Source organism: Aotus nancymaae, unplaced genomic scaffold (genome assembly GCF_030222135.1).
Source record: "Aotus nancymaae isolate 86718 unplaced genomic scaffold, 86718_ANA_hifiasm-v0.15.2.pri h1tg000089l, whole genome shotgun sequence".
In the NCBI taxonomy this organism is placed as follows: Eukaryota; Metazoa; Chordata; class Mammalia; order Primates; family Aotidae; genus Aotus; species Aotus nancymaae.
In genome coordinates, this window is record NW_026988504.1 from 18,504,484 (window position 1) to 18,527,273 (window position 22,790).

Here is a 22,790-nt window from a genome sequence, read left to right on the forward strand (position 1 = left end):
CTGGAAGGAGCAGGGGTAAGTGGTGTCTCCAGCCTCCCAGTGACCCCATGTTTCTCAGAGCTGGTATCGTTGATGACATCCCTGTCGGATCCTCCCACAGGCGTGCCTGGAGAACAGCCCACAACCCAGTGCCCTCCCAGCAGATGATGAGTCTGGTGTGCTGGTCGGGTTATGCTTCAGGAATAACGGCAGAAAATGAGCTCTGGCTTCTGCTCTGAAAAGGAGGAGGTGCCAGAGCCCAGAATTCACATCCTAGACCACAGGGTTGTGGGTTTTCAATGTTGATTGTCAACACCACTGCCAACCACTTCTGGAAGCGTTTGCTTGTTTGCTTGCTTGTGTTTCTACAGCATCGAGTGCTCGATGCCCTTAAACTCAGGGGTGGAAGACTTCAGACAGGAGAGGGTGTTCTTTCCTGTTCTCATCTCTAGGGGCATCTGATGCTTGTGACCTTCAGGTGATATTGAAATAGCCCCAACCCTGGGCACCAGGAGACAGTAGGCTCAGTCCTGGCCTTCTCTGCCTTCACCTTGTCCTGCTGTGAGGTTTCCACAAGGCACCCCGTGCCACTGGACCATTCTCACCTGGGAATTGAGGGAGAACAATCTGCCCCTTATAGAAGGACAAAATGAGGCAAACGGCTGCTCGTGTTGGGGGCAGGTTCCCTGAACTCAGAGCAATTTAGAAGCTGAAATAACTGGGTTGGATCTCAGTACCTTGGGAGGCCAAGGCGGGCAGATCACCTGAAGTCAGGAGTTCAAGACCAGACTGGTCAACATGGTGAAACCCCATCTTTACTAAAAAAGTACAAAAATTCACCTGGCATAGTGGGGGGCACTTGTAATCCCAGCTACTCAGGAGGCCGAGGTGGGAGAATGCCTTGAACCCAGGAGGCAGAAGTTGCAGTGAGTCAAGATCATGCCACTGCACTCTAGCCTGGGTGACAGAATGAGACTCCATTTTGAAGAAGAAGGAGAGAAGGAGAAGGAGGATGAGGGGAAGGAAGAAGAAAGAGAAGGAGAAGAAGAGAAAGAGGAGGAAGAGGAGGAGGAAGAAGAGCCAGCAGAAATAACTAAAGGAATAGCACCATGCTACTGCACTCGAGAAAGAACGTTTATCTTTCTATCTTTCTTTCTTTTTTCTTTTTTTTTTTTTTTTTGAGATGGAGTTCTGCTCTGGCACCAGGCTGGAGTGCGGTGGCACAATCTTGGTTCACTGCAAACTCTGCCTCATAGGTTCAAGGGATTCTCCCATTTCACCCTTCGGAGTAGCTGGGATTACAGGCATGGGCCACCATGCACAGCCAATTTTTGTATTTTTAGTAGAGATGGAGTTTTGCCTGTTGACCAGTCTGGTCTTGAACTCCTGACCTCAAATGATCCACCAACTTCAGGCTCCCAAAATGCTGGGATTACAGGTGTTAACCACCATGCCTGGCCTGGAGAAAGTATTTTGAATAACACAATGTGGGAAGAGCAAGCTTGTGGAGATCTGCTGCCCTGGCTGTGGTAGCTCATGCAAGTCAGTCTCTCTGAGCCTCAGTCTCTTGATCTGTGAAATGGGATGTCATAATAGCTCCTTCACAAGACAAGGGACAGGTCAGATGTGAGAATGCACAGGCAGGCCCTTTGCAACTGGATAAGCTCTACACAGAGCTGGAAAGGAGGATGGGCTTCCATGGCTGCATAGGGCATATTTCAGTGTGATGTGTTCTGAGTCCCAAAGCTGGGGAGGAGACTCAAACCTTCAAGAGTTCTTCCAACTTTGAGATTCTCTGATGGATTCAGGGCAATGGGAGGAAGTGCTTGCGGTTTATGTCTGTTGCCGGGATTTCTGTTTCTTGGTTTTTATCTCTGCTTGAGTCTGGATTCTTCATCCCCGCAGAACTGTGGGAGCCCCAAGGCGCAGGGAAAGTGGAGGGCAAAGTATGTGATTGATTCCCTCTAGTGGTCAGTGTTAGCACTGCATCCAGCTCCCTCAGGCGGGCCCAGGAGGACTCAAAGTGGAATTCAGGACTGAATCTTGCCCGAACCCCCAAAATCTATTGGCTGTGGTTGGCCCCTTTTCCCAGCACACACTCTCTCTCTGGTGGGAGGACGGGAACCATGCGGGGAGGAGGAAAGGGACAGGATAGAGAGTGGGATGGGGTCCGTGTGGGTCTCAAGGACTGGCTATCCTGACATCCTTTCCTGCCTTCAGGTTGGCCACCATGGCATGCTGCCAGAGGGCACCCACCTGCCCCTAAAAGAGAGGACAGGATGGGTGGTGCCTCTGGCTGACACTCTGTGTACAACCCTCACAGCGCTGGTGACGGTGGAAAGGGAAAAATGACAAGCCAGGGGGCATGATACCAGCATGTGTGGGAGAAGCTTCTAAATTATCCACTACACAGGCATGTCCGTGACCCTCCCTTGCCCAAACATACATAGAAACAAGTAGGGACCAGCAGGGCTAGAGAAGGGGACAGGGTATAAAAGGGCACACAAGAGACCAGCTCCAGGATCCCAAGGCCCAACTCCCCAAACCACGGAGAGTCCTGTGGACCGCTCACCTAGCTGCAATGGCTGCAGGTAAGTGCCCCTAAAATCCCTTTCTGCATTATATGTCCTGAGGGGAGAGCCGGCGCCCTGTAGATGGGACAGGGGACACTAACCCTCAGGTTTCGGTCTTCTGAATGTGAGTATCGCCATCTAAGCCCAGATATTTGGACCAGAATATTCCTGGTCCCTGGAGGGAGAGACAGAAAAGAAACAGCCCCTGAGCAAGAGCACTGCCCTCTTGCTCTCCGGCTCCCTCCCATGCCCTCTGGTTTCTCCCTAGTCTCCCAGGCATCCCTGCTCCTGACTTTCACCCTGCTCTGCCTGCCCTGGCTTCGAGAGGCTGGTGCCTTCCCAGCAATTCGCTTATCCTCGCTTTATGACTATGCTGTGTTCCGCGCCTATGAACTGAACCAGCTGGCCTTTGACATCTACCAGAAGTTTGTAAGCTCTTGACAAATGGATGCATGTCAAGGTTGGCAGGAAGGGGTGACTTTGCCTTGCTGGGAAGTAGTGGGAGGAGACGAAGGAGCTCAGGATTGTTTTCTGAATCGAAGATGCAGGCAGATGAGCATACACTGAGTGAGGTCCCGGAAAAGGAACAATGGGAGCTGGTCTCCAGCATAGATATTGATGGGCGGTCCTTCTCCTAGGAAGAAGCTCATAGCCTGAAGGAACAGAGTAATTTCTTCCGACAGAACGCCAGGACCTCCCTTTGTTTCTCAGTTTCTACCCCAACACCCACTAACAGAAAGGAAACTCTGCAGAAATCTGTGAGTGCCCACCCACTCCCCAGGCAGGGATGGGGTAGGCCTGTGGTCAGAGCCCCCGGGCAGCACACCCACTGCTGGTCCTTCCCCTGCAGAACCTAGAGCTGCTCCGCAACTCCCTGCTGCTCATCCAGTTGTGGCTCAAGCCCGTGAAGTACCTCAGCAGTGTCTCTGCCAACAGCCAACTGCCTAGTGTCTCAAACAGCTTCATCTATGAGTACCTGAAGGACCTAGAGGATGTCATCCAAACTCTGATTGCGGTGAGGGTGGCACCAGGAGTCCCCAATCCTGGGGCCCCACTGGCTTCCAGAGCTGGGGGAAAGAAACACTGCTGCTCTCTTTTTGCAGTCAGGCCCTGACCCAGGAGAACTCAGCTTATTCTTCATTTCCACTCGTGAATCCTCCAGGCCTTTCTCTATACCCTGGAGCCTTGGAGCGGAGGGAGGGAAAAGAATGACTGAGAGAGGGAGGGAACAGTGTCCAAGCGCTTGGCCTCTCCTTCTCTTCCTTCACTTTGCAGAGGCTGGAAGATGGCAGCCCCCAGACTGAGAAGATCGGGCAGACCTACAGCAACTTTGACATCAACTTGGAAAACGATGACACACTGCTCAAGAACTACGGGCTGCTCTATTGCTTCCAGAGTGACATGAACAAGGTTGCAACATTCCTGCTCATTGTGAAGTGCCGCTCAGTGGAGGGCAGCTGTGACTTCTAGCTGCCGGGTGGCATCCCTGAGACCCCTCCCCAGTGCCTCTCCTGGCCCCGAAAAGTGGCACTCCAGTGTCCACCAGCCCTATCCTAATAAAATTACGTTGCATCATTTTGTCTGATTAGGTGTCCTTCTCTAATATTATGGGGTGGGGGTGGGGTTATGGAGCAAGGGGCAGGTTGGGAAGACAACCTGCAGGGCCTGTGGGGTCTATTGGGAACCAGGCCCCTGAAACATAAAGGACTTGCCTCTTCCTGGGCCAGAAGGAAGCTGGCACATGACTGCTGTCTATTACTTCCTGAGGCCACTCCACCAGGTCAGTGCTCCCAGCTCGCTGGTCACAGCTCATCAGTCATCCCAGTGATGACTTGAAAGCATTTTTTCCTCTCCAACCATCACCAGAAACACCAAACCTAGCCCACCAGGAGTGAGAAGAAATGAAAACAAGACAGGCTATTAACGGCAGAGGCAAAACTTCCCCAAAAAGTGAGAAAACAATGTCACAGAACAACGTGTGTACAGAAGACTTTTAAGATGAATATTCCGTAAGCCCAACGACCCTTGGGAAATGAGAACAATGCAAAAATGAGTTTAAAACATAGAGAACCAGAGCTTTTAGGATCTAAATTAGGGCAAGGGAAGTGGAAGACACATTTTCATTGGGGTTGCAAATGAAGTGCCGACAGGTGCCAGATAGATAACAACGTAAACAATGAGGACTGGATGGGAAGGGATAAATCCCAGCTGATACTCGCTTCCCTTAGGAAGATGCAATGGAGAGGGGTGGGAACCAGCACCACCTGCAGAACTCACAGTCCACATCTAAGTCCCCTGCACTGGCTAAAAGGCCCTGTCATGGGGGCTCCATGTCCCAGTTGACACTGGAGGAAGGATGGTGGGGGACGCAGAAAGCTACGTGGAGCTCAGGGACCCTCCTCCATTCCCACCTGGCTCCTCCTCTTTGGTGGTGCTGGAAGGAGCAGGGGTAAGTGGTGTCTCCGCCCTCCCAGTGACCCCATGTTTCTCAGAGCTGGTATCGTTGATGACATCCCTGTCGGATCCTCCCACAGGCGTGCCTGGAGAACAGCCCACAGCCCAGTGCCCTCCCAGCAGATGATGAGTCTGGGGTGCTGGTCGGGTTATGCTTCAGGAATGACGGCAGAAAATGAGCTCTGTCTTCTGCTCTGAAAAGGGGGAGGTGGCAGGGCCCAGCATTCACATCCTCGACCACAGCGGTGTGGGTTTTCAATGTTGGTTGGCGACACCACTGCCAACCACTTCTAGAAGCGTTTGCTTGTTTGCTTGCTTGTGTTTCTACAGCATCGAGTGCTCAATGCCCTTAAACTCAGGGGTGGAAGATTTCAGGGCAGGAGAGGGTGTTCTTTCCTGCTCTCATCTCTAGGGGGCATCTGATGCTTGTGACCTTCAGATTATACTGAAATAGCCTCAGCCCTGGGCACCAGGAGACAGGAGGCTCAGTCCTGGCCTTCTCTGCCTTCACCTTGTCCTGCCGTGAGGTTTCTAAAAGGCACCCTATGCCACTGGGCCATTCTCACCTGGGAATTGAGGGAGAACAATCTGCCCCTTATGGAAGGACAAAATGAGGCAAAGGGCCACTTGTGTTGGGGGCAGGATCCCTGAACTCAGAGAAATTTAGAAGCTGAAATAACTGTATTGGGAGTGGTGACTCACACCTGTAATCTCAGTACTTAGGAGGCCAAGGCATGTGGATCACCTGAAGTCAGGAGTTTGAGACCAGCCTGGCCAACACGGTGAAACCCCGTCTCTACTAAAAAAGTACAAAAACTAGCCCCGCATAGTGGTTGGTGCCCGTAATCCCAGCTACTCAGGAGGCTGAGGTGGGAGAATCACTTGAACCCAGGAGGCAGAGGTTGCAGTGAGCCAAGATCATGCCACTGCACTCCAGTGTGACAGGATGAGACTCCATCTGGAAAAAAAAAAAAAAGAAGCCAGAATAACTAAGTAACTAGTAGCACCACACTACCTGCTCTGTCTTCTTCTTTTTTTTTTTTCTTTAAGCTGGAGTTCTGCTATGTCACCAAGGCCTGAGTGTAGAGGTGGGATCTTGGCTCACTGCAACCTCTGCCTCCTGTGTTCAAGGGATTCTCCCACCTCACCCACCCCCCTGCCCCCAAGAAGTAACTGGAATTATAGGCATGTGCCACCATGCATAGCTAATTTTGCTGTTTTTAATAGAGATGGAGTTTTGCCATGTTGACCAGGCAGTTCTTGAATCACTGATCTCAAATGATTCACCCACCTCAGCCTCCCAAAGTGCTGGGATTACAGGTGTTAACCACCATGCCCGACCTGGAGAAAGGGCTTTGAATGACACAATGTGGGAAGAACAAGGTTGTGGAGAGCTGCTGCCCTGGCTGAGGTAGCTCATGCAAGTCAGTCTCTCTGAGCCTCAGTCTCATGATCTGTGAAATGGGATGATCATAATAGGTCCTTCACAAGACAAGTGGCAGGTCAGATGTGAGAATGCACAGGCAGGCCCTTTGCAACTGGATAAGCTTCATACAGATCTGGAAAGGAGGAGGAGAAAAAGGAGGAGGGGCTTCCATGGCTGCATAGGGCATATTTCAGCAGGATGCGTTCTGAGTTCCAAAGCTGGGGAGGAGACTCAAACCTTCAAGAGCTCTTCCAACTTTGAGATTCTCTGATGGTTTCAGGGCTATGGGAGGAAGCGCTTGTGGTTCATGTCTGTTGCCGGGATTTCTGTTTCTTGGTTTTTATCTCTGCTGCAGGTCCAAGGAGCTGGGGTAATAGCCTGAGTCTGTTTGTCCCAGGGACCTGGAGGAGCCCCAAAGCTCAGGGAGAGGGGAGGGCCAAGAATGGGGTTGGTTCCCTCTAGTGGTCAGTGTTAGCACTGCATCCAGCTCCCTCAGGCGGGCCCAGGACTCTGCAATTCAGGACTGAATCATGCCCTAAACCCCCAGAATCTATTGGCTGTGGTTGGCCCCTTTTCCCAGCACACACTCTCTCTCTGGTGGGAGGACGGAAACCATGCGGGGAGGAGGAAAGGGATAGGATAGAGAGTGGGATGGGGTCCGTGTGGGTCTCAAGGACTGGCTATCCTGACATCCTTTCCTGCCTTCAGGTTGGCCACCAGGGCATGCTGCCAGAGGGCACCCACCTGCCCCTTAAAGAGGCCAGGATGGGTGGTGCCTCTGGCTGACACTCTGTGCACAACCCTCACAGCGCTGGTGACGGTGGGAAGGGAAAGATGACAAGCCAGGGGGCATGATACCAGCATGTGTGGGAGAAGCTTCTAAATTATCCATTAGCACAGGCACGTCAGTGGCCCCCCTTGCATGAACGTGCATAGAAACAGGTGGGGGCCAGCAGGCAGAGAGAAGGGGCGAGGGTATAAAAGGGCCCACAAGAGCCCAGCTCCAGGATCCCAAGGCCAAACTCCCCAAACCACGGAGAGTCCTGTGGACAGCTCAGCTAGCTGCAATGACTGCAAGTAAGCGCCCCTAAAACCCCTATGAGCAGGATGTGTCTGGACAGCAGAGGCGGCGCCCTGTAGATGGGACGGGGGCTCTAACCCTCAGGCTTGGGGCTTCTGGATGTGAGCATCACCATCTAAGCCCAGATATTCGGCCAATCTCAGAATGTTCCTGGTCCCTGAAGGGAGACCAAAAAAAATCTGCCCTTGAGCAAGAGCGCTGGCCACTTGCTCTCTGGCTCCCTCCCTTCCCCTACGGCATCTCCCCAGGCTCCCGGATGTCCCTGCTCCTGGCTCTTGCCCTGCTCTGCCTGCCCTGGCTTCAAGAGACTGGTGCCATTCCAAGAATTCCCTTATCCAGGCTTTTTGATGACGCTATGCTCCTTGCCCATCAGCTGCATCAGCTGGCCTTTGACACCTACCAGGAGTTTGTAAGTTCTTGGGGAATAGGTGCCCATCAGGGTGGCAGGAAGGGGTGACTTTCCCCTGCTAGGAAGTAATGGGGAGAGATGAAGGAGCTCATGGTTGTTTTCTGAAGTGAAAATGCAGGCAGATGAGCACATGCTGAATGAGGTCCCAGAAAAGTAAGAATGGGAGCTGGTCACCAGCATAGACCTTGATGTGTGATCTTTCTGCTAGGAAGGAAATTATATCCCGAAGGAACAGAAGTATTTCTTCCTGCGTAACCCCAATACCTTCCTCTGCTTCTCAGAGTCTATCCCGACACCTGCCAACAAGGAGGAAGTGCTGACAAAATCCGTGAGTGGTCGCCCTCTCCCCAGGCAGGGATGGGGGAGGCCTGTGGTCAGAGCCCCCGGGCAGCACACCCACTGCCAGTCCTTCCCCTGCAGAACCTAGAGCTGCTCCACATCTCCCTGCTGCTCATCCAGTCCTGGCTCGAGCCCGTGCAGCTCCTCGGCAGTGTCTTTGCCAACAGCCGACTGCATAACATCTTGCACACCGATGTCTATGAGTACCTGAAGGACCTAGAGGAAGGCATCCAAACTCTGATGGGGGTGAGGATGGCGCCAGCTGTCTCCAATCCTGGGGCCCCACTGGCTTCCAGAGCTGGGGGAAAGAAACACTGCTGCTCTCTTTTTAGCAGTCAGGCCCTGACCCAGGAGAACTCAGCTTATTCTTCATTTCCACTCGTGAATCCACCAGCCCTTTCTCTTCACCTTAGAGGGAGGGAGGAGAAAGAATGAATGAGAGAGGGAGGGAACAGTGTCCAAGCACTTGGCCTCGCCTTCTCTTCCTTCACTTTGCAGAGGCTGGAGGATGGCAGCCCCCAAACTGGGGAGCTCTTCGGGCAGACCTACAGCAAGTTTGACAGAAACTCGCACAACGATGACGCACTGCTCAAGAACTACTGGCTGCTCTTCTGCTTCCGGAAGGACATGGACAAGGTCGAGACGTTCCTGCGCATTGTGCAGTGCCACTCTGTGCCGGGCAGCTGTGGCTTCTAGCTGCCGGGTGGCATTCCTGTGGCCCTTCCTGAGTGCCTCTCCTGGGCCTGGAAGGTGGCACTCCAGTGCCCACCAGCTCTGTCCTAATAAAACTAAGTCGCATTATTTTGTCTGACTAGGTGTCCTCTAATATTATGGGGTGGAGGGTGGCGGTATGGAGCAAGGGGCAGGTTGGGAAGACAACCCACAGAGCCAGAGGGGTTTGTTGGGAACCAGGCTCCTGAAACATAATGGACTTGGCTCTTCCTGGGCCAGAAGGAAGCCGGCACAGCACTGCTGTCTATTACTCACTGAGGCCACTCCACCAGGTCAGTGCTCCCAGCTTGCTGGTCACAGCTCACTGGTCAACCCAGAGATGATTTGAAGGCATTTCTTCCTCCACGACCGTCACCAGAAACACCAAACCTACCCCCTAGAAGTGGGAATAAATGAAAACAAGACCAGCTATTAAGTGCAAAGGCAAAACTTCCCCAACAGGTGAGAAAACAATGTCATGGAATTACTTGTGTGCAGAAGAATTTTAAGATGAATATTCCTTAAGCCCAATGACCCTTGGGAAATGAGAACAATGCAGAAATAAATTTGAGATGTACAGAACCAGACCATTTGGCATTTGAATTAGGGCAAGGGAAGTGGAAGACACATTTTCATTGGGATTGCAAATGAAGTGCCGACAGGTGCCAGATAGATAACAACGTAAACAATGAGGACTGGATGGGAAGGGATAAATCCCAGCTGATACTCGCTTCCCTTAGGAAGATGCAATGGAGAGGGGTGGGAACCAGCACCACCTGCAGAACTCACAGTCCACATCTAAGTCCCCTGCACTGGCTAAAAGGCCCTGTCATGGGGGCTCCATGTCCCAGTTGACACTGGAGGAAGGATGGTGGGGGACGCAGAAAGCTACGTGGAGCTCAGGGACCCTCCTCCATTCCCACCTGGCTCCTCCTCTTTGGTGGTGCTGGAAGGAGCAGGGGTAAGTGGTGTCTCCACCCTCCCAGTGACCCCATGTTTCTCAGACCTGGTATCGTTGATGACATTTCCCTGGAATCTTCCCATAGCCCTCCTGGAGAACAGCCCACAGCCCAGTGCCCTCCCAGCAGATGAGAAGTCTGGGGTGCTAGTTGGGTAATGCTTCAGGAGTGGTGGCAGATGAGCTCCGTCTTCTGCTCTGAAAAGGGGGAGGTGGCAGGGCCCAGCATTCACATCCTAGACCACGGGGTTGTGGGTTTTCAATGTTGATTGGCAACACCACTGCCAACCACTTCTGGAAGCGTTTGCTTGTTTGCTTGCTTGTGTTTCTACAGCATCGAGTGCTCGAGGCCCTTAAACTCAGGGGTGGAAGATTTCAGGGCAGGAGTGGGTGTTCATTCCTGCTCTCATCTTTGGGGAGCATCTGTTGCTTGTGACCTCCAGATGATATTGCAACAGCCCCAACCCTGGGCACCAGGAGACAGTAGGCTCAGTCCTGGCCTTCTCCGCCTTCGCCTTGTCCTGCTGTGAGGTTTCTAAAAGGCACCCCGTGCCACCGGGCCATTCTCACCTGGGAATTGAGGGAGAATATCTGCCCCTTGTGGAAGGACAAAATGAGGCAAAGGACTGCTTGCGTTGGGGGCAGGATCCCTAAACTCAGAGAAATTTAGAAGCTGATATAACTGGGTTGGGAGCAGTGACTCATCCCTGTAATCTCAGTAATTTGGGAGGCCAAGGCAGGCAGATCACCTGAAGTCAGGAGGAGTTTCAGACCAGCCTGGCCAACGTGGTGAAGCCCCGTCTCTACTAAAAAAGTACAAAAATTAGCCCGGCATAGTGGTAGATGCCTGTAATCCCAGCTACTCAGGAGGCTGAAGCGGGAGAATCACTTGAACCCAGGAGGCAGAGGTTGCAGTGAGCCACGATCATGCCATTGCACTCCAGCCTGGGTGACAGAATGAGACTCCGTCTGAAAAAAAAAAAAAAGCAGCAGCAGCAGCAGCAGGTAGAATAACTATATAACTGAGTAGCACCACACTACCTGTTCTGGAGAAAGGACTTTTTTTTTTTTTTTTTTTTTTTTTTTTGAGTGGGCCTTCTGCTATATCACCAAGGCTGGAGTGCAGAGGTGTGATCTTGGCTTTCATCAACCTCTGCCTCCTGGGTTCAAGGGATTCTCCCACCTCACCTTCCCTAGTAGCTGGGATTACAGGCATCCCTCACCAAGCACAGCTAATTTTGGTATTTTTAATAGAGATGGAGTTTTGCCATGTTGACCAGTCTGGTCTTGAACTCCTGACGTTAAGTGATCCACTCACCTCAGCCTCCCAAAATGCTGGGATTACATGTGTGAGTCACTGTACCCAGCCTGGAGAAAGGACTTTGAATGACGCATTGTGGGAAGAGCAAGCTTGTGGAGTTCTGCTGCCCTGGCTGAGGTAGCTCATGCAAGTCAGTCTCTCTGAGCCTCAGTCTCTTGATCTGTGAAATGGGATGATCATAATAGCTCCTTCACAAGACAAGTGACAGGTCAGATGTGAGAATGCACAGGGAGGCCCTTTGCAACTGGATAAGCTCTACACAGAGCTGGAAAAGAGGAGGAGAAAAAGTAGGATGGGCTTCTATGGCTGCATAGGGCATATTTCAGCGGGACGTGTTCTGAGTTCCAAAGCTGGGGAGGAGACTCAAACCTTCAAGAGCTCTTCCAACTTTGAGATTCTCTGATGGTTTCAGGGCTATGGGAGGAAACGCTTGTGGTTCATGTCTGTTGCCGGGATTTCTGTTTCTTGGTTTTTACCTCTGCTGCAGGTCCAAGGAGCTAGGGTAATAGCCTGAGTCTGGGTTCTTGGTCCCCACAGACCTGGGGAAGCCCCAAGACTCAGGAAGAGCGGAAGGCCAAGAATAGGGTTGGTTCCCTCTAGTGGTCAGTGTTAGCACTGCATTCAGCTGCCTGAGGCCGGCCCAGGAGGACTCAGCCAAAGTGGAATTCAGGACTGAATCTTGCCCAGAACCCCCAGAATCCATTGGCTGTGGTTGCCCCATTTTCCCAGCACACACTCTCTCTCTGGTGGGAGGACGGAAACCATGCGGGGAGGAGGAAAGGGATAGGATAGAGAGTGGGATGGGGTCCGTGTGGGTCTCAAGGACTGGCTATCCTGACATCCTTTCCTGCCTTCAGGTTGGCCACCATGGCATGCTGCCAGAGGGCACCCACCTGCCCCTTAAAGAGGCCAGGATGGGTGGTGCCTCTGGCTGACACTCTGTGCACAACCCTCACAGCGCTGGTGACGGTGGGAAGGGAAAGATGACAAGCCAGGGGGCATGATACCAGCATGTGTGGGAGAAGCTTCTAAATTATCCATTAGCACAGGCACGTCAGTGGTCCCATGCATAAATGTACAAAGAAACAGGGGCAAGTAGGGAGAGAGAAGGGTCCAGGGTATAAAAGGGCCCACAAGAGACCAGCTCCAGGATCCCAAGGCCCAACTCCCCATACCACGGAGAGTCCTGTGGACAGCTCACCTAGCTGCAATGGCTGCAGGTAAGCGCCCCTAAAATCCCTTCTGGCATTATATGTCCTGAGGGGAGAGGCGGCGCCCTGTGGATGGGACCGGGGTTTCGGGCTTCTGAATGTGGGTATTGCCATCTAAGCCAATCTCAGAATGTTCCAGGTCCCAGAGAGATAATAATTTTTTTTAAATCCAGACCCTGAGCAAGAGCACTGGCCTCTTGCTCTCCAGCTCCCTCCCTTCCCCTCCGGTTTCTTCCCAGGCTCCCGGACATCCCTGCTCCTGGCTTTCACCCTGCTCTGCCTGCCCCAGCTTCAAGAGGCCGGTGCCTTCCCAACAATTCCCTTATCCAGGCTTTTCGACAGTGCTATGCTACGCACCCATCGCCTGCACCAGCTGGCCTTTGACACCTACCAGGAGTTTGTAAGCTCTTGGGGAATGGGTGCCAGTCAGGGGTGGCAGGAAGGAGTGACTTTCCCCTGCTGGGAAGTAATGGGAGGAGACAAAGGAGCTCAGGGTTGTTTCAGAAGTGAAGATGCAGGCAGATGAGCATACACTGAGTGAGGTCCCAGAAAAGGAAGAGTGGGAGCTGGTCACCAGCATAGAGCTTGGTGGGCGGTCCTTCTTCTAGGAAGAAGCCAATATCCCGAAGGAACAGAAGTATTCCTTCCTGTGGAACCCCCAGACCTCCCTCTGCTTCTCAGAGTCTATCCCGACACCCGCCAGCAAAAAGGAAACTCAGCAGAAATCCGTGAGTACCCGCCCTCTCCGCAGGCAGGGATGGGGGAGGCCTGTGGTCAGAGCCCCCGGGCAGCACACCCACTGCTGGTCCTTCCCCTGCAGAACCTAGAGCTGCTCCGCATCTCCCTGCTGCTCATCCAGTCCTGGTTCGAGCCTGTGCAGTTCCTCAGGAGTGTCTTCGCCAACAGCCTATTGTATGGCGTCTCAGACAGTGATGTCTATGAGTACCTGAAGGACCTAGAGGAAGGCATCCAAACTCTGATGGGGGTGAGGGTGGCACCAGGAGTCCCCAATCCTGGGGCCCCACTGGCTTCCAGAGCTGGGGGAAAGAAACACTGCTGCTCTCTTTTTAGCAGTCAGGCCCTGACCCAGGAGAACTCAGCTTCTTCTTCATTTCCACTCGTGAATCCTCCAGGCCTTTCTCTATACCCTGGAGCCTTGGAGGGGAGGGAGGGAAAAGAATGACCGAGAGAGAGAGGGAACAGTGTCCAAGCGCTTGGCCTCTCCTTCTCTTCCTTCACTTTGCAGAGGCTGGAAGATGGCAGCCCCCGGACTGGGGAGATCTTCAGGCAGACCTACAGCAAGTTTGACAGAAACTCGCAGAACGATGACGCACTGCTCAAGAACTACGGGCTGCTCTACTGCTTCCGGAAGGACATGGACAAGGTCGAGACGTTCCTGCGCATTGTGCAGTGCCGCTCTGTGGAGGGCAGCTGTGGCCTCTAGCTGCCGGGTGGCATCCCTGAGACCCCTCCCCAGTGCCTCTCTTGGCCCTGGAAGGTGGCACTCCAGTGCCCATCAGCCCTGTTCTAATAAAATTAAGTTGCATCATTTTGTCTGGCTAAGTGTCCTTCTCTAATATTATGGGGTGGGGGTGGGGGTATGGAGCAAGGGGCAAGTTGGGAAGACAACCTGCAGGGCCTGTGGGGTCTATTCGGAGCCAGGTCGCTGAAACATAATGAACTTGATCTCCCTGGGCCAGAAGGAAGCTGGCACATGACTGCTGTCCATTACTCACTGAGGCCACTCCACCAGGTCAGTGCTCCCAGCTCGCTGGTCACAGCCCACTGGTCATCCCAGTGATGATTTGAAGGCATTTCTTCTTTCCAAACCATCACCAGAAACACCAAACCTAGCCCCTCAGGAGTGGAAATAAATGAAAACAAGATCAGCTATTAATTGTAGAAGCAAAAATTCCCCAAAGAGTGAAAAAACAATGTCATACAATTACTAGTGTGCAGAAGAATTTTAAGATGAATATTCCTTAAGCGCAACTACACTTGGGAAATGAGAACAATGAAAAATAAGTTTGAGATGTACAGAAGCAGGACATTTGTGGTCTGAATTAGGGCAAGGGAAGTAGAAGAGACATTTTATTTGGGTTTCCAAATGCAGTGACAGCAGGTGCCAGATAGATAACAACGTAAGCAATGAGGACTGGATGGGAAGGGATAAATCCCAGCTGATACTCGCTTCCCTTAGGAAGATGCAATGGAGAGGGGTGGGAACTAGCACCACCTGCAGAACTCACAGTCCACATCTAAGTCCCTTGCACTGGCTAAAAGGCCCTGTCATGGGGGCTCCATGTCCCAGTTGACACTGGAGGAAGGATGGTGGGGGACGCAGAAAGCTACGTGGAGCTCAGGGACCCTCATCCATTCCCACTTGGCTCCTCCTCCTTGGTGGTGCTAGAAGGAGCAGGGGTAAGTGGTGTCTCCACCCTCCCAGTGACCCCATGTTTCTCAGAGCTGGTATCGTTGATGACATCCCTCTCGGGTCCTCCCACAGGCGTGCCTGGAGAACAGCCCACAGCCCAGTGTCCTCCCAGCAGATGATGAGTCTGGGGTGCTGGTCGGGTAATGCTTCAGGAGTGGTGGCAGAAAATGAGCTCCATCTTCTGCTGTCAAAAGGGGGAGGTGGCAGAGCCCAGCATTCACATCCTCGACCACAGGGGTGTGGGTTTTAAGTGTTGATTGGCAACACCACTGCCAACCACTTCTGGAAGCGTTTGCTTGTTTGCTTGCTTGTGTTTCTACAGCATCGAGTGCTCGATGCCCTTCAACTCAGGGGTGGAAGATTTCAGGGCAGGAGCGGGTGTTCTTTCCTGTTCTCATCTCTAGGGGCATCTGATGCTTGTGACCTTCAGGTGATATTGAAATAGCCCCAACCCTGGGCACCATGAGACAGGAGGCTCAGTCCTGGCCTTCTCTGCCTTCACCTTGTCCTGCTGTGAGGTTTCCACAAGGCACCCCGTGCCACTGGGCCATTCTCACCTGGGAATTGAGGGAGAACAATCTGCCCCTTATAGAAGGACAAAATGAGGCAAAGGGCTGCTCGTGTTGGGGGCAGGATCCCTGAACTCAGAGAAATTTAGAAGCTGAAATAACTGGGTTGGATCTCAGTACTTTGGGAGGCCAAGGCAGGCAGATCACCTGAAGTCAGGAGTTCAAGACCAGACTGGGCAATATGGTGAAACCCCATCTTTACTAAAAAAGTACAAAAATTCACCTGGCATAGTGGGGGGCACCTGTAATCCCAGCTACTCAGGAGGCCGAGGTGGGAGAATGCCTTGAACCCAGGAGGCAGAGGTTGCAGTGAGTCACGATCATGCCACCGCACTCTAGTCTGGTTGACAGAATGAGACTTCATTTCAAAGAAGAATAAGGAGAAGAACGGGAAGAAGGAGAGGAAGGATGATGAAGACGAAGAAAGAAAGAGAAAAGAAGAAAGAAGAAAGAGAAGAAGAAAAGAAGAAGGAGGAGGAGGAGGAGAGGAGGAGGAGAAAGAGCCAGCTAAAATAACTAAATGAATAGCAGCATGCTACCTGCTCTGGAGAAAGGACTCTTTTTTTTTGTCTTATTTTTGTCTTTTTTTTTTTTGATGGAGTTCTGCTCTGGCACCAAGGCTGGAGTGCAGAGGCACAATCTTGGTTCACTGCAAACTCTGCCTTCTAGGTTCAAGGGATTCTCCCGTTTCACCCTCCTGAGTAGCTGGGATTACAGACATGGGCCACCATGCACAGCTAATTTTAGTATTTTTAGGAGAGATGGAGTTTTGCCATGTTGACCAGTCGTCTTGAACTCCTGACCTCAAATGTGCTGGGATTACAGGCATGAACCCCCATGCCCAGCCTGGAGAAAGGACTTTGAATGACACAATGTGGGAAGAGCAAGCTTGTGGAGTTCTGCTGCCCTGGCTGAGGTAGCTCATGCAAGTCAGTCTCTCTGAGCCTCAGTCTCATGATCTGTGAAACGGGATGATCATAATAGCTCCTTCACAAGACAAGTGACAGGTCAGATGTGAGAATGCACACGGAGGCCCTTTGCAACTCGAAAACCTCTACACAGAGCTAGAAAGGAGGAGGAGAAAAAGGAGGAGGGGCTTCCATGGCTGCATAGGGCATATTTCAGTGTGATGTGTTCTGAGTCCCAAAGCTGGGGAGGAGACTCAAACCTTCAAGAGCTCTTCCAACTTTGAGATTCTCTTACGGTTTCAGGGCTATGGGAGGAAGCGCTTGTGGTTCATGTCTGTTGCCGGGATTTCTGATTCTTGGTTGGCATCTCTGCTGCAGATCCAAGGAGCTGGGGTTACACCCTGAGTCTGGGTTCTTCGTCCTCACGGACCTGAAGGAGCCCCAAGGCGCAGGGAAAGTGGAGGGCAAAGTATGGGGTTGGTTCCCTCTAGTGGTCAGTGTTAGCACTGCATCCAGCTGCCTGAGGCGGGCCCAGGAGGACTCAGCCAAAGTGGAATTCAGGACTGAATCTTGCCCAGAACCCCCAGAATCTATTGGCTTGGTTTTTCCCAGCACACACTCTCTCTGGCGGGAGGACGGGAACCATGCGGGGAGGAGGAAAGGGATAGGATAGAGAGTGGGATGGGGTCCGTGTGGGTCTCAAGGACTGGCTATCCTGACATCCTTTTCCTGCCTTCAGGTTGGTCACTAGGGCATGCTGCCAGAGGGCACCCACCTGCCCCTTAAAGAGAGGCCAGGATGGGTGGTGACTCTGGCTGACACTCTGTGCACAACCCTCATACCGCTGGTGACAGTGGGAAGGGAAAGATGACAAGCCAGGGGAAATGATACCAGCATGTGTAGGAGAAACTTCTCAATTATCCATTAGCACAGGCACGTCAGTGGCCCCCCTCGCATGAACGTGCATAGAAACAGGTGGGGGCCAGCAGGCAGAGAGAAGGGGCGAGGGTATAAAAGGGCCCACAAGAGACCAGCTCCAGGATCCCAAGGCCAAACTCCCCAAACCACGGAGAGTCCTGTGGACAGCTCACCTAGCTGCAATGGCTGCAGGTAAGTGCCCCTAAAATCCCTTCTGGCATTATATGTCCTGAGGGGAGAGGCGGCGCCCTGTAGATGGGACGGGGGAACTAACCCTCAGGTTTCGGGCTTCTGAATGGGAGTATCACCATCTAAGCCCAGATATTTGGCGAGTCGCAGAATGTTCCTGGTCCCTGGAGGGAGAGACACCAAAAGAACAGCCCCTGAGCAAGAGCACTGCCCTCTTGCTCTCCGGCTCCCTCCCATGCCCTCCGGTTTCTCCCTAGTCTCTGGGGCGCCCCCGCTCCTGACTTTCACCCTGCTCTGCCTGCCCTGGCTTCCAGAGGCTGGTGCCTTCCCAGCAATTCCCTTATCATCGCTTTACAACAATGCTATGCTCCATGCCCATCGCCTGACCAGCTGGCCTTTGACATCTACCAGAAGTTTGTAAGCTCTTGACAAATGGATGCATGTCAAGGTTGGCAGGAAGGGGTGACTTTGCCTTGCTGGGAAGTAATGGGAGGAGATGAAGGAGCTCAGGATTGTTTTCTGAATCGAAGATGCAGGCAGATGAGCATACACTGAGTGAGGTCTCAGAAAAGGAACAATGGGAGCTGGTCACCAGCATAGGTATTGATGGGCGGTCCTTCTCCTAGGAAGAAGCTCGTACCCTGAAGGAACAGAGCGATTTCTTCCGACATAAACGCCATGACCTCCCTTTGCTTCTCAGTGTCTATCCCAACACCCACTAACAGAAAGGAAACTCTGCAGAAATCTGTGAGTGCCCACCCACTCCCCAGGCAGGGATGGGGGAGGCCTGTGGTCAGAGCCCCCGGGCAGCACACCCACTGCTGGTCCTTCCCCTGCAGAACCTAGAGCTGCTCCGCAACTCCCTGCTGCTCGTCCAGTTGTGGCTCAAGCCCGTGCAGTACCTCAGCAGTGTCTCTGCCAACAGCCAACTGCCTAGTGTCTCAAACAGCTTCATCTATCAGTACCTGAAGGACCTAGAGGAAGTCATCCAAACTCTGATGGGGGTGAGGGTGGCACCAGGGGTCCCCAATCCTGGGGCCCCACTGGCTTCCAGAGCTGGGGGAAAGAAACACTGCTGCTCTCTTTTTAGCAGTCAGGCCCTGACCCAGGAGAACTCGGGTTATTCTTCATTTCCACTCGTGAATCCTCCAGGCCTTTCTCTATACCCTGGAGCCTTGGAGGGGAGGGAGGGAAAAGAATGACCGAGAGAGGGAGGGAACAGTGTCCAAGCGCTTGGCCTCTCCTTCTCTTCCTTCACTTTGCAGAGGCTGGAAGATGGCAGCCCTCGGACTGGGGACCTCTTCAGGCAGACCTACAGGAAGTTTGACAGAAACTCGCACAACGATGCACTGCTCAAGAACTACGGGCTGCTCTTCTGCTTCTGGAAGGACATGAACAAGTTGAAGACGTTCCTGCACATTGTGCAGTGCCACTCTGTGGCGGGCAGCTGTGGCTTCTAGCTGCCGGGTGGCATCCCTGTGGCCCTTCCTGAGTGCCTCTCCTGGGGTCAGAAGGTGGCACTCCAGTGCCCACCAGCTCTGTCCTAATAAAACTAAGTCGCATTATTTTGTCTGACTAGGTGTCCTTCTCTAATATTATGGGGGGGGTGGGGGTATGGAGCAAGGGGCAGGTTGGGAAGACAACCCACAGAGCCAGAGGGGTTTGTTGGGAACCAGGCTCCTGAAACATAATGGACTTGGCTCTTCCTGGGCCAGAAGGAAGCCGGCACAGCACTGCTGTCTATTACTCACTGAGGCCACTCCACCAGGTCAGTGCTCCCAGCTTGCTGGTCACAGCTCACTGGTCAGCCCAGAGATGATTTGAAGGCATTTCTTCGTGCACGACCATCACCAGAAACACCAAACCTACCCCCTAGGAGTGGGAATAAATGAAAACAAGAGCAACTATGTGCAGAGGCAAAATTCCCCAACAGGTGAGAAAACAATGTCATGGAATTACTTGTGTGCAGAAGAATTTTAAGATGAATATTCCTTAAGCCCAACGACCCTTGGGAAATGAGAACAATGCAGAAATAAGTTTGAGATGTACAGAACCAGACCATTTGGCATTTGAATTAGGGCAAGGGAAGTGGAAGACACATTTTCATTGGGGTTGCAAATGAAGTGCCGACAGGTGCCAGATAGATAACAACGTAAGCAATGAGGACTGGATGGGAAGGGATAAATCCCAGCTGATACTCGCTTCCCTTAGGAAGATGCAATGGAGAGGGGTGGGAACCAGCACCACCTGCAGAACTCACAGTCCACATCTAAGTCCCCTGCACTGGCCTAAAGGGCCTGTCATGGGGGCTCCATGTCCCAGTTGACACTGGAGGAAGGATGGTGGGGGACGCAGAAAGCTACGTGGAGCTCAGGGACCCTCCTCCATTCCCACCTGGCTCCTCCTCTTTGGTGGTGCTGGAAGGAGCAGGGGTAAGTGGTGTCTCCACCCTCCCAGTGACCCCATGTTTCTCAGAGCTGGTATTGTTGATGACATCCCTGTCGAATCCTCCCACAGGCGTGCCTGCAGAACAGCCCACAGCCCAGTGCCCTCCCAGCAGATGATGAGTCTGGGGTGCTGGTCGGGTTATGCTTCAGGAATGACGGCAGAAAATGAGCTCTGTCTTCTGCTCTGAAAAGGGGGAGGTGGCAGGGCCCAGAATTCACATCCTCGACCACAGGGGTGTGGGTTTTCAATGTTGGTTGACGACACCACTGCCAACCACTTCCGGAAGCGTTTGCTTGTTTGCTTGCTTGTGTTTCTACAGCATCGAGTGCTCAATGCCCTTAAACTCAGGGGTGGAAGATTTCAGGCAGGAGAGGGTGTTCTTTCCTGCTCTCATCTCTAGGGGGCATCTGATGCTTGTGACCTTCAGATTATACTGAAATAGACTCAGCCCTGGGCACCAGGAAACAGGAAGCTCAGTCCTGGCCTTCTCTGCCTTCGCCTTGTCCTGCCGTGAGGTTTCTAAAAGGCACCCCGTGCCACTGGGCCATTCACACCTGGGAATTGAGGGAGAACAATCTGCCCCTTATGGAAGAACAAAATGAGGCAAGGGCCGCTTGTGTTGGGGGCAGGATCCCTGAACTCAGAGAAATTTAGAAGCTGAAATAACTGTATTGGGAGCGGTGACTCACACCTGTAATCTCAGTACTTAGGAGGCCAAGGCATGTGGATCACCTGAAGTCAGGAGTTTGAGACCAGCCTGGCGAACACGGTGAAACCCCGTCTCTACTAAAAAAGTACAAAAACTAACCCCGCATAGTGGTTGGTGCCCGTAATCCCAGCTACTCAGGAGGCTGAGGTGGGAGAATCACTTGAACCCAGGAGGCAGAGGTTGCAGTGAGCCAAGATCATGCCACTGCACTCCAGTGTGACAGGATGAGACTCCATCTGGAAAAAAAAAGAAGCCAGAATAGCTAAGTAGTAGCACCACACTACCTGCTCTGGAGAAAGAACCCCCCAACACTTTTTTTTTTTTTTTTTTTTTTTGAGCTGGTGTTCTGCTATGTCACCAAGGCCTGAGTGTAGAGGTGGGATCTTGGCTCACTGCAACCTCTGCCTCCTGTGTTCAAGGGATTCTCCCACCTAACCCTCCCGAGTAGCTGGGATTATAGGCATTCGCCAGCATGCCCAGCTAATTTTTGTATTTTGAATAGAGATGGGGTTTGGCCATGTTGACTGGGCTGGTCTTGCACTGCTGATCTCAAATGATCCACCCACCTCAGCCTCCCAAAGTGCTGGAATTATATGTGTTAACCACCATGCCCGGCCTGGAGAAAGGACTTTGAATGACACAATGTGGGAAGTGCAAGCTTGTGGAGTTCTGCTGCCCTGGCTGAGGTAGCTCATGCAAGTCAGTCTCTCTGAGCCTCAGTCTCTTGATCTGTGAAATGGGATGTCATAATAGCTCCTTCACAAGACAAGTGACAGGTCAGATGTGAGAATGTACAGGGAGGCCCTTTGCCAAGTGACAGGTCAGATGTGAGAATGTACAGGGAGGCCCTTTGCAACTGGATAAGCTCCATACAGAGCTGGAAAGGAGGAGGAGAAAAAGGAGGAGGGGCTTCCATGGCTGCATAGGGCATCTTTCAGCAGGATGCGTTCTGAGTTCCAAAGCTGGGGAGGAGACTCAAACCTTCAAGAGCTCTTCCAACTTTGAGATTCTCTGATGGTTTCAGGGCTATGGGAGGAAACGCTTGTGGGTCTTATCTGTTGCCAGGATTTCTGTTTCTTGGTTTTTACCTCTGCTGCAGGTCCAAGGAGCTGGGGTAATAACCTGAGTCTGGGTTCTTCGTCCCCACAGACCTGGGGGAGCCCCAAGGCTCAGGAAGAGTGAAAGGCCAAGAATGGGGTTGGTTCCCTCTAGTGGTCAGTGTTAGCACTGCATCCAGCTCCCTCAGGCGGGCCCAGGAGGACTCAGCCAAAGTGGAATTCAGGACTGAATCTTGCCCAGAACCCCCAGAATCCATTGGCTGTGGTTGGCCCCTTTTCCCAGCACACACTCTCTCTCTGGTGGGAGGACAGGAACCATGCGGGGAGGAGGAAAGGGATAGGATAGAGAGTGGGATGGGGTCCGTGTGGGTCTCAAGGACTGGTTATCCTGACATCCTTTCCTGCCTTCAGGTTGGCCACCATGGCATGCTGCCAGAGGGCACCCACCCGCCCCTTAAAGAGGCCAGGATGGGTGGTGCCTCTGGCTGACACTCTGTGCACAACCCTCACAGCGCTGGGGAAAGATGACAAGCCAGGGGGCATGATACCAGCATGTGTGGGAGAAGCTTCTAAATTATCCATTAGCACAGGCACGTCAGTGGCCCCCCTTGCATGAACGTGCATAGAAACAGGTGGGGGCCAGCAGGCAGAGAGAAGGGGCGAGGGTATAAAAGGGCCCACAAGAGACCAGCTCCAGGATCCCAAGGCCAAACTCCCCAAACCACGGAGAGTCCTGTGGACAGCTCAGCTAGCTGCAATGACTGCAAGTAAGCGCCCCTAAAACCCCTATGAGCAGGATGTGTCTGGAGAGGAGAGGCGGCGCCCTGTAGATGGGACGGGGGCTCTAACCCTCAGGCTTGGGGCTTCTGGATGTGAGCATCACCATCTAAGCCCAGATATTCGGCCAATCTCAGAATATTCCTGGTCCCTGAGGGAGACCTTTGCAGAGGCTGGAAGATGGCAGCCCCCAGACTGGGGAGATCTTCAGGCAGACCTACAGGAAGTTTGACATCAACTCGCAGAACAATGACGCACTGCTCAAGAACTACGGGCTGCTCTACTGCTTCCGGAAGGACACGGATAAGGTCCAGACAT

General features: G+C 52.7%; 2 protein-coding genes and 2 pseudogenes across 3 annotated transcripts; all 4 read left to right on the forward strand.

The window, feature by feature from the left end:
• Positions 1 to 2,560: 2,560 nt before the first annotated feature.
• On the forward strand, positions 2,561 to 4,022 carry LOC135271678 (somatotropin-like). Its single transcript, XM_064369424.1, has 5 exons — positions 2,561 to 2,570; positions 2,821 to 2,981; positions 3,191 to 3,310; positions 3,403 to 3,567; positions 3,828 to 4,022. The coding sequence occupies exons 1-5, from the start codon at positions 2,561 to 2,563 to the stop codon at positions 4,020 to 4,022; spliced, it is 651 nt and encodes a 216-aa protein (XP_064225494.1).
• Positions 4,023 to 6,716: 2,694 nt separating this feature from the next.
• On the forward strand, positions 6,717 to 9,004 carry LOC135271711 (somatotropin-like). 2 transcript variants are annotated; one of them, XM_064369656.1, is made up of 5 exons: positions 6,717 to 6,768; positions 7,762 to 7,922; positions 8,131 to 8,250; positions 8,343 to 8,507; positions 8,760 to 9,004. In XM_064369656.1, exons 1-5 carry the CDS (start codon positions 6,717 to 6,719, stop codon positions 8,955 to 8,957), a joined length of 696 nt encoding a protein of 231 aa, XP_064225726.1. In that variant the 3' UTR covers positions 8,958 to 9,004. The 2 variants fall into 2 exon arrangements, with proteins under 2 accessions (XP_064225726.1, XP_064225727.1); XM_064369657.1 differs by lacking the exon at positions 6,717 to 6,768 and adding an exon at positions 7,500 to 7,509.
• Positions 9,005 to 12,413: 3,409 nt separating this feature from the next.
• Positions 12,414 to 13,770, forward strand: LOC135271701 (somatotropin-like; annotated as a pseudogene).
• Positions 13,771 to 17,499: 3,729 nt separating this feature from the next.
• On the forward strand, positions 17,500 to 18,891 carry LOC135271712 (somatotropin-like; annotated as a pseudogene).
• Positions 18,892 to 22,790: the final 3,899 nt, after the last annotated feature.

Excerpts from the sequence above, each read along its gene's own strand:
- LOC135271711 (XM_064369656.1), top strand. The coding sequence starts at position 6,717 with ATGGGAGGAAGCGCTTGTGGTTCATGTCTGTTGCCGGGATTTCTGTTT. Across the intron at positions 6,769-7,761 it reads GCCGGGATTTCTGTTTCTTG|GCTCCCGGATGTCCCTGCTC; the intron begins GTTTTTATCTCT and ends GCATCTCCCCAG. Across the intron at positions 7,923-8,130 it reads TTGACACCTACCAGGAGTTT|GAAGGAAATTATATCCCGAA; the intron begins GTAAGTTCTTGG and ends TCTTTCTGCTAG.
- LOC135271678 (XM_064369424.1), top strand. Across the intron at positions 2,982-3,190 it reads TTGACATCTACCAGAAGTTT|GAAGAAGCTCATAGCCTGAA; the intron begins GTAAGCTCTTGA and ends TCCTTCTCCTAG. Across the intron at positions 3,568-3,827 it reads TCATCCAAACTCTGATTGCG|AGGCTGGAAGATGGCAGCCC; the intron begins GTGAGGGTGGCA and ends TTCACTTTGCAG.